The 10,848-nt window shown below is 36.8% G+C and overlaps 1 protein-coding gene and 1 pseudogene across 1 annotated transcript; both read left to right on the top strand.

Annotated features, from left to right (window-relative positions):
• The first annotated feature begins 1,133 nt into the window (after nucleotides 1-1,133).
• LOC129299107 (mitochondrial carrier protein CoAc1-like) lies at nucleotides 1,134-5,870 on the top strand. The gene is made up of 7 exons (XM_054937551.1): nucleotides 1,134-2,067; nucleotides 2,543-2,628; nucleotides 2,728-2,935; nucleotides 3,872-4,004; nucleotides 4,209-4,393; nucleotides 4,607-4,735; nucleotides 5,593-5,870. Exons 1-7 carry the CDS (start codon nucleotides 1,876-1,878, stop codon nucleotides 5,698-5,700), a joined length of 1,041 nt encoding a protein of 346 aa, XP_054793526.1. The 5' UTR covers nucleotides 1,134-1,875; the 3' UTR covers nucleotides 5,701-5,870.
• A 2,430-nt stretch (nucleotides 5,871-8,300) lies between these two features.
• Nucleotides 8,301-10,825, top strand: LOC129299108 (protein IQ-DOMAIN 6-like; annotated as a pseudogene).
• Nucleotides 10,826-10,848: the final 23 nt, after the last annotated feature.

The following is a 10,848-nucleotide window of genomic DNA, read 5'->3' on the forward strand; positions in this document are numbered from 1 at the left end:
TTTTTTTTAACATAACACGTTTTTTCCCTTTATTCAAAAGGGGGAAACCTTGATAAATAAAATGGAAGGAAGAAACCAAACAAGCAAAAACAGCAAAAGTATGGAACAAAGCAAAATCTGAATATCCTCGACAAAAATGTGACAGCATTCTTTTTCTTTTTCTGCGGTGTAAAAGAATTGATACGCCTGAAATTGGAAGGCTTATGTAAACGATTAATTTTGGTTTCTTATTGTTATTTAGGGCTTGTTTTGGCCGACAAGAGCGCATTTGTTTTGAGTTATTTCTTAAAAAAATTATTTAATTATTTAAAATTTATTTTATGAGTTTTTATGATGTTTTTAAAATTTTTTAAAATAATTATAATTCAAAAAAAAATATTTTTTAATTATTTTAAGAAGTTATTTTTAAAAATAATTTAATATGATAAATGGAAGAGAATATTTTAAAAAAATAAAATACATGAAAATATTATAAAATTTTAAAATAATATAATAACAAATTATTTTTATAAAACAAAATTTAAAAAATATTATAAAATTTAAAAATAATTAACTATTGTGGTAATTAAATATAAAATAATGTTTACTTTTTTTATAAATTTTTTTATAAAATAAATATATTTTAATAAAATTTTTAAATTACGTAAAAATAATTTATTTTTTAATTTGGATAAATAGGCCCTAGGCCCTAGGTTTCTTTTAAAATTTAAAAAAATAATGATTTTTTAATAAGTCACATCTTATCCCAATTCTCAATATAAATTATTTTCTCTTTTTTTTATAACATTTGGTGTTTAATTTTCAAATTATTTTGTAAGAAAATTTAAAAAGAAGTGCACTATTGTAATTTTTTAAAACACTCTTTTCATATTTTAAATATTTTTTAAATTTAGAGATGAAATTAAAAAGTAATTTATTTTAAAATAATTTTTTTATTTTAACCTATCTTACCTTTATTTTTGATAAATTGCTTAAAAGTGATGTTAAAAAAAAAAAGGGAAAGGGAGTATAGCTTTAAAATTTAAATTTTGGCGTGTGTAAAACGCAAGGCCGAGGGAATTCCACCGCAAATCGAATTGCAAACAGCCATTCGCTGACTGACTTGCCTGCCACATCAGAATCAGAATCGCTCCTTCCTTCCCCGAAATAATCGAAGCTTCCGTTCACATTCGCATCTCCCCAATTTCCTGCTGGGTTTCTTATAAGAAAAGGCGTCAGACCCAAAGTTTCTCTAGAGGGAGGAGGACGGGTATCCGTTTCCCGTTTCTATTCTTCCATACCTGTCTGTTCTCCTTTGAACCCATCATCCGTTCTTTGACTTTGAATCTGCCTCTTTTCTACCAACTGTCGTCATGTTTGGATTCACCTATCAGAGCACGCGGATTGCCTGTTGTTCAATTTGTGCGTGCATTGTATAATTTGAAGGGGACTTTCTCATCTGGCCTTTATTGCCGGTTATTTTCTTGACATTTAGACGCTATGAATCATTCTCACTCGGGCGTTGATCGCATCGACATAGATTGAAAGAACTGTGGTTCTGCCCCAAGCCTTGGTATTCTTAACAATCCTGAAAGTGCGACGATCCAACAGATCATTCTATTATTTGTGTAACAGACTCGTCTGAGTTGTTGGAATTGAAGTCTTTTTCTTCCTCGCTGTTGATGTATCTAATCGTTGCTGAAAGGGATCGGCTTGTGAACGTACCCAATTTATCCCTGGGTGTCCTCAGGCCATTGGATTTGCCCATTGAACAAATAGACTTCTCATTCTGCATTTCAATACAAAGGTGGAACAAGGAGTTCTCCGAGCTGCAGGGTGGATAAATAAAGTTGTTAAGCTTACAACACTTATCCATTTTATTCGGAGTTATCAATAATGGATTCATCACAAGAATCTGCGCTATCCGCAAACGTTGCTGGTTTAGTGGATAATGCATCACTTAAGAAGAAAACTTCCAATCTCGATGGCATGCCTGTGTATGTCAAGGAGCTAATTGCCGGGGGGTTTGCCGGTGCACTTTCTAGGACTGCGGTCGCGCCCCTCGAGCGGGTCAAAATACTCTGGCAGGTAAAGCTGAGAATCCTTTTTTACCTCTCTCTTTATATCATTCCTGAATTGAGTTTAATTTAATGTAAAATGATAAAAACATCTTTATTTTACTATTCTGCTGCCATTGTTCCTGGATATGTTTTATCCTTAATATATTATGGAAAGCTGGAAATTCTGATTCGTAACACGTGCAAGATGAAGATAATCTGGAAGTGTTTACATGCTTGCAATATAAGGTGTCTAGAGCTCATTACCTCCTGCGTGGATAGATATTGCTTCTCTATCTTCTTTTCAAAATGCTGAAAATTCTGGTTTCTTAGGCATATCAGGTGTTATACACACACACACGAGACTGTGTGCATTGGCAAACGCATCAATATGCGTTTTTTACCCCTTGTAACTTCTTCGCTTATGATATATTAATTGGTGCGAGTGTTTTGCTTTATTCCTTTTCTCCCCTAAATTTCTTTTTTTTTTTCTTTTTTACCCGCAGACAAGGACACCAGGATTTCACTCTCTTGGTGTTTATCAATCTCTAAGTAAGTTAACGAAGAATGAAGGTTTGCCAGGATTATACAAGTAAGTTGAACTTCCTGTTCTCTACACCCTTTTCTATGTTTCTTTGGTCCGCAGGTACTCTATTGTTATGGTTTACATATGCTTATTTTGTGGTTTCAGAGGAAATGGAGCAAGTGTTATCCGGATTATTCCTTATGCTGCCTTGCATTTTATGACATATGAGCGGTACAAGTGTTGGATCTTGCAGAATTGTCCAATGTTAGGATCAGGTCCTGTTATTGATCTTTTAGCCGGATCTGCAGCTGGAGCCACTTCTGTTTTATGTACATATCCTTTGGACCTTGCTCGTACAAAACTTGCTTATCAGGTAGGTAACCCCACTAAACATTTTGACCCATTCAAAAATATTTGAGCCACATGTCTCCTTTCTTGCAAATCTATCTTCAATTTTATATTGCGAACCCCGCATTTCCTTATATTTGTCATTTTTTTCAACTGGGGGAAAAGAGGTGACAGAGGAAGACATTGTGTTAACTTCCAAAGTAGACCAGCAAAGAATTTATCACGGTGTCAGTTGTTGTATAACACTTAAAGCATGCCTGGGTAGACTTTGGCAAAATTTTAGCTTGATAAGAAATAGATCAGAAAGAACAAGAATGATATTTATGGTTTAAATACCAATGGCCTTTGATTGATCTCATAAAAGGTGACACAGTCAACTATGAGTAGCAGTGCATTCAATAGCATGTTAAAAGATCCAAGACAATGAAAACTGAGAGACTAGCTTGAAGAATGTTGGCTTTAAGATTCATTCGCATTTAGGACAGTTTGTTGGTAGATTGTGTTTCAACTTAAGCCTCTTGAATGGAATATGCCCTGTTCTCTTTAATTCTCTTCTGACCCTCAGGTATTAATATATATATATATATCATCCATTGATAAAGTGGCTTAGGTGCTTTCTAAAACATTTTCCAATGAACTTGTGATATATTTGGAGGAACTTATAAAAAGACCTAATTATGTGACACTTTTCTTGCAGCAATCCTTTTTGGTTATTTTTTCTTTGTTTTTTTAAGAATGTCCTTGAGTCACTTAAAATAAGAACATTCATCAACTTTAGATTGTTTTAATTCTTGCATCATGCGAACAGTTTATGTCTACCTCGATATGAGTCAAACCTGTACTCTTTCTTTCATAAATTTATTCTGTTAGTGGTATTATATCCATTTCAGTAAGTAGAGGTTGTCTTTTAAGGATAGAATTGCTTGCGTCATGCAATCTCATCGTTGTCACAATATTATAGGTGGTAGATGTACGAGGAAGTATCCAAGATGGCATGAAAGATGTTCATTCTCAACCAGCACATCACGGAATTAAATGTGTGCTTACAAGTGCCTACAAGGAAGGGGGAGTTCGTGGACTTTATAGGGGTGTAGGTATGTATATCTCAGGATTTAGCCATACAATTTTATTGGTCCATTTCATGTTAAGCATTAGTGGCTATTGATAAAGAACGCTGCTGTCTGTGGAAGGCTTGCTTGTTTTTTTAGCATGTTGCTGTCATTATTTCTTGCATTTCTCTGCTTTATCTGATTTTTTATCCCATCCATGCTGGAACTCTTTTTGTTTTTACCCTTTAGGACCAACCATTACTGGAATTCTTCCATACGCTGGTTTGAAGTTCTACATGTATGAGAAATTGAAGATGCATGTGCCTGAGGAACATAGAAAGTCCATTTTGATGCGCCTCACTTGTGGAGCTCTTGCTGGCTTGTTTGGACAGACTTTGACGTACCCTTTAGATGTTGTTAAGAGACAGATGCAGGTGTGTCAACACAACCCTGTATCATCAGTGCAAAACTTAGTCTTTTACTTGGTTATATGTGTATGTATATTTTAGTTGAAAATTTGATGCTAGAGGGCTTATGCTATCGACTGTCTAGGCAGCTTCCATAATATGGAACACCCTTTTCTGTCAACGTGGAACCTTACAAGGCATGTCTATTGAGCTTTCGTAATTTTATTTTTGCTTGTTCAGGTTGGCAGCCTGCAGAATTTGGTTCATGGTGATGTCAGATACAGGAATGCGTTTGAGGGACTTAGGATTATTGTTGCTAATCAAGGATGGAGGCAGTTGTTTGCAGGCGTAAGCATAAACTACATTAGGGTAATTCCCACACACCCAAACTTTTGTTAAATATCTTTTCAACATGTTTTAACTTAGTTTTAGCTACCAAATAGAATGAACCTCTGCCAAATGCAGTCTCAGCAGGAAACTTTCATTTTGATATGGAGTTTTTTTGTTAATAAATGGGTTAATGTTTTGTCACTCATTCCCCAAAATCTGGAATTGATTGATATCTAAATTTTTTTTTTTTTTTGGGATCGACTGATCTGATCTCTGCTGCGCGGGAGTGTATAAAAGCTTTAGCGTGAAGTGGAATTCATGAAATTGAGTTAAATGAAATGGGTTGTAATTTGTGAATTTGGTTCATGTTGTGGTACCAAGTCGTCAGAGCTGATATTTCCCAAAGATGGCTGTTCAGTTGGGTGACAAATGCATCTTGTGTTATCGGGCCACACTGGTTTCATTCTTAATGTAACGATTCAGGCATAAAAAAATTAGCCATTTGGGCAATAATACTAGTTCATACTTAATAATAGTGATTTACGATTTGATTGTCTGTCCAAGTCCTTAAAAGCAGAATCCTTTGGATTCTCACATTTGTCCCGAGAGCGGTATTCTTTTGTCCGATAAAGAATAATGTCTTGGATTCTCACATTTGTCCCGAGAGGAGTATTCTTTTGTCCGATAAAGAATAATGTCTAGGCAAATATAAGAATCCAAGGTTGAGCTTTCCCTACTCATAGCATCACCCTTCTATGTCTAGTTGGTGGAGAAAAGTAGTTTCATCTTAATATGTCACAAGTAGGATTGCAGCCTAATCCTAGGTTGAATTTGTAATTTTCTTGTGTGGTTTCCCCATGTTGCCTTCATAACGTAGCTTGCTATGATGATGACAGATTGTTCCATCAGCGGCAATTAGTTTCACCACATATGACATGACGAAGGCTTGGCTTGGCATAGCACCCCAACAGAAGAAATCGTCTTTATCAGTTTCCTCTTCATAATTGTTCACTGCTCATTCTGTCACTGACAATTCGTTTTTGGTTTTAGGCCACAACGAATCCATTAACAATAGTTGCAGTCTTACAGACACTGATCACTAATTCCATTATCACCTCGCAAGTGAAGCAAAAAGTTATACATTTTATTGTATTCAGGGTGATTCGTGTTACAAGGTTTCCTACCATCAATATTTAACATCCGTATGGTAGTCTCTATCGGTTTATGTTCATTAGAATTATCCGTATGATAGTCTCTATCTGATCACGCAGTCATCACTGATTTTCTATTTTAATATTAATTAACACAAATTGTTAAATCTATGGCAAGGCCCTATCTAGTTTTCGGTTATAAAGACTAAAATGAGTTTTTCGAGTCCTTTGCATCACGTGCCCTGTTTTCTTGGAGAACGACTCTTATTTGCTGAGTCATCCCCATCACTTTTACACTTTATTCAAATGCATTGAAGTCTCTATTTTATTTTGAGCCACTTGGCTGGACCACACTTTGGTCGAATCACGGGGCATTTTGTACTTGGTTAGTTTTTTGGTAACCGTAGGATGGTTCCACTGCAGGACAGTAAGAATGTGTTTTTTGGTTCAATAAGAAATGTCTTTAAATATATAGAAGGCAAAAAAGTGAAAACGAGATGGAAGCAATTTGATGATTGAATTTAACATCACACGTGATATGACATGTAAAGAAAAAATTTAGGGACACTAAAAAAGTTACGGAAAAAAATGAAACCTCAATTCATATGGTCCAGTAGTAACTTAGTATATGGATGATTGTTTGGTTTGGTGTCCCTGTTGTTTTTGAATACCTGATTCAATGCCTGTTAATATCTCTGTATTTCAGATGATTCTTAAAACTATATAAATCCGAACTCAAGCAATTTATATCTGCAGGCAGCACTTGCTTTTGATAGTTGTCAATAGAGTCGAGAATAAGGGTCGGACCTGAAGGGTCGGGTTTGGAAGCCCTGTTTAAATAAAGGTTCGGGCTTTAAAATAATTTTTTTTAAAGTAATCGGCTTAAGAGCTTGGTCCTGATAAGCCCTGTAAAAAAGGACTCGGGCTCGGGCAGCCCGTCAAGCCCTGTTATATTATTATTATTTTTTTTTTTTGGTAAAACACATGTTTGAAGCCAATGACCTACTCATTTGATCCTACACACATTATATTATTATTAATTTTAATTTCTTCTAAAATTAATTTATATAATTTAATAAATATCAGTGTATAGTATAAAATTTTTGATATTTTTTATTTTTCTATAATTATTGTGTTTGCATATTTATAAAAATGAATTATTTTTAATCAAGATTTAAATTTTATTACTAGACTTCTAAATGTGTGTTGTTTAATTTTTAAAAAATTATGAGAATTTTATTTTTTAATTTCAAAATATTTTAATTAATTTATAATGTTTAATTTTTTTTATTTTTTGAAAAAGGATTTACAAGTTTGACCCTAAACCCTTCACATAAAGGCCGGACTTAAAAAATAGGATTTAAATAAAAAATCGAATTTTAAAACTTAAACTCTTTAGAGCTGAATCCGTCCATCTCAAACTCTATTGTCAAGAACCTTGATCTGTGATCCACGGGTATGCTGACTGGGAACTTGTTGAATGTTGCAAGTACATAATGGTCCAATGTCTGGAAAAATTCCCCGGCATTTATTTATTAACAATAAAGTAACAACGCCCGAGGCTTTTTTATGGCATTGTATTCCTCCTTCCTTCAACGGCTTTTAATTGTTTTTGCAGTCGAACTGTCAGTCTGACATATGGTTTTATTTATTTAATTTCATTATTGAAGTTGAAGCTAAAAAATTACTACTAACAGCTTGCTGCATTGTTGAGGCAACAAAAGCAGACAAGCTAAGGTCCTCTCATCACCTGGGTCTCTGATGTTTTCCTTTTCCAAGAGCTTTTATTCATTCCTTCTTTTAATTAAGGTTATGGGGGGCACTCTTTGAGTCTAAATTGGTGTTATTGTTGAATAATAACAAGAATAAAAAATGAGCATTTGAAAACAGGGACCCGCTTTTCCTTTGACTCTTGTTGCAAAATGGGCTTCCTCCTTTATTTTGTGTTGTCCTGTATGCCTTTCACAAGTGTGGGTGGGAGCCAGATCTCTGAGACAGCACGGCACCTTTGTTGATGATGGATGCTTCACTATTCTCGATGAGCTTTGTCGCCTCATTTGAATTGAATCCCCCCATACTTTCCAATGCGCTAAAAAAGTTGGTCCCAATTTCCACGTTTCCTTCAATCCAAGGTTCCACGTTCCGCATTTTCATTGCTCCGTTTCAAACTCACTGTTAATCCCCTAAAGAGTGCTTCTTCTTTTTATTTTTAATGCCTAAACCAGCAACCATTCATGCCGACTTAGCCCTCTATAATTCGCATCCATATCTTTTTAACGTCATTGATCCGCGGAAAGATTATTCGTGGAATTGAAATTGAACTTAGTACTAAAATGTGTCGAAGCAATGCTTTATTGATTAGTAATTTAAAATGACATTTGTTGGTTTTGGTAAATAATTATGGTGCAATTTTATGAAGATGCTAAAACTTCAATATGATTGGGCGAGGGGGAATGGCCAGATGGGAAAAGCAGAAAGGGGCAGAGATCATAACTGCACTGACTCGGAAGATCCTTTGTCTGATAGCAATTTGGCCCTTTGTTACCCTTTCCCTCGCTTTTTACCACAAAGGCTTTGGCCCTTTTCATGGTTATCCCTGGGCCAAGCTGGGCCCCACGTCTCCCTTCTCTACAATCGAGCTCCCTCTCCCCTTTCCCAACCCAGTCTCGCCCGTTGCCACTCCTTTTGAATTTCAAATCTCCCACTTCTTCTTACGTCCCAGATTCCCCCACCTTCACCCTCATACTCTCTCTCTACCATCCCACTCGTTGTTCCATCTTCTTCTGCTTCAGTTCTCTCTTCTCGTTCAGGAGCAAGTCGGTTTCTTTACTGCCCAGGGATGGGTGCTTTGCCAATGGGTGAGGGTCATTAATCGGACTCAGGAAGTCTGATAAGGATGACCATGTAAGTCTGTATGCTACTTTACTCAAGTTTATTGCTTTATCCTCCAACTCCCAACTTGTTTTGTTGTGCTCTGTGATGACACCGACTTGCTTTTAGGCCAAGGAGAGTGGTGGCAAGAGCAAGAAGTGGAGGCTATGGAGGAGCTCTTCTGGGGATATGGCTTCCTGGAAATTTTCAAAGGAAACCACAGAGCTGCCTCCGAGGGCTCTGATTCGCCTCCTGTTTCTGATGCTTTCACAGCGGCAATGGCCACCGTGATTCGAGCTCCCCTAAGGACTTCAGACTTGTGAGGCAAGAATGGGCAGCCATAAGAATTCAAACTGCCTTTCGCGGTTTCTTGGTATGATTTCTGCTCACTCTTTCTTTTTTTTGTTTTTTTTTCCTTTGTCTTTGTTCTTTCCTTTTTCCTTTATTTGTTCTGTTTTGTTTGAAAAAAAAGCTTAATGATGACTTCTCTAAGCTGTAATGTTATTTTTGGTTTTGATTGGACGCAGTGACTAACAATGGGCTTTTAAAACTTCGCGTAATGATGTGAGGTCTTTGATTTGTCAAAACATTCTTCTTTTTTAAAGGAGATTCTATCAACTTTTATGCCATTATAGATCTTGCATCGTTTGATACGTAATTTGAAAACACACGTTGATGGTTTTATTCAAGCAGTCCATGGGAGAAGTTAAACTAAAGAACTAAAATTTTCATCATCAGGACCTACAGATCTTTGAAACATAGTAACGCTCTATCTTTTCTTAAAGAAACGAGATATGATTAAGTCAATCATCCCGTATAAAGTGGAAAAACAACTTGGAAGCTGCTAAACCTAGTTTCTTAATGGTAGTTCAGATCTCCATCGCCTAAACGAAATCTGGAATGAAAAGAAGCAAAATGACTAGAAGAACTACTGTATTGCTTCTCTGTGCTAAAGTATTTGGTTTTGTTGTTGTAACTGTAGGCAAAGAAGGGCTTTAAGGGCCTTGAAAGGAGTGGTAAGGCTCCAAGCTCTTGTGAGAGGTCGACAAGTAAGGAAGCAGGCTGCAGTGACATTGAGGTGCATGCAGGCTCTGGTTCGTGTTCAAGCCCGAGTGAGGGCTCGTCGTGTTCGAATGTCCATAGAGGGGCAGCTGTGCAAATGATGCTTGATGAACGTCGCATCCAGGCTGACCTCTTAAAGCAAGCTGAGGCTATCATTTATCCTTGTCATGATAATCTATTACTCTCCCTCTCGCTAGACATGGTTTACAACGTGGGATTTTGTGTTTATATTCAGGAGGGATGGTGTGATAGCAAAGGAACATTGGAAGATGTCAAAGCTAAGTACAGATGAGACAGGAAGGAGCCTTCAAGAGAGAGAGAGGCAATTGCGTATTCTCTTGCACAGAAGGTAACAAAGTGAAGCCAGTTTTTCACTTTTTTTCATAATGTTCTTTTATCTTAGAAGGAATTGGTTAAAAACTTTGTTTTCTTGGAAAACCGTTATAGCAATGGAGATCAACCCCTTGTTAAATGCACGAACAAGTGCCCCTCTCAAGAATTTGGAGATCGACAAGTCTAACTGGGGATGAGTTGGTTGGAACGTTGGATGGCAGCCAAGCCCTGGGAAACTAGGTTAATGGAACATTCCAGACCGAGGCCCTGATAAAGTAAAAACCCCACCTCCTAAGAAGTTTGTTTCCTTGGCAAAACAAAAATTCAAAACCTACGAGCCAGGCTTAGTTCAAAGTCAGAAAGAACAATGTCAGCACGAGGATCTCAGCTAGGCCACCTATTGTTGGCAAACAACACGTTCATCCTCAAGTCCAAGTTCTGAATTTCGATATGATGAGAGCTCTGCTTCATCTTCCATTTGCACTCCGCAACTCCCATATCTGGGAACACCGTGCTGACCTCTGAAAGGACCGAGGATAGCACCGTGAGTAGGCCTAGTTACATGAAACTCACCGAGTCAACCAAGGCAAAGCAAAAGGCAAGCAATGCTGGGTATCACAGAAGTCAAAGGCAGCAATCCATGGATGAGTTTCAGTTCCTGAAAAGGTCAGGGATTTTCTCAAATGGGGATTCCAAAGCACAGACGGTTCGGGTTCTGACCCTTCTATCAACTTC

This window comes from Prosopis cineraria, unplaced genomic scaffold, assembly GCF_029017545.1.
Source record: "Prosopis cineraria cultivar Desert tree isolate PC_DT_omini unplaced genomic scaffold, ASM2901754v1 PC1035, whole genome shotgun sequence".
NCBI classification, from domain to species: Eukaryota; Viridiplantae; Streptophyta; class Magnoliopsida; order Fabales; family Fabaceae; genus Prosopis; species Prosopis cineraria.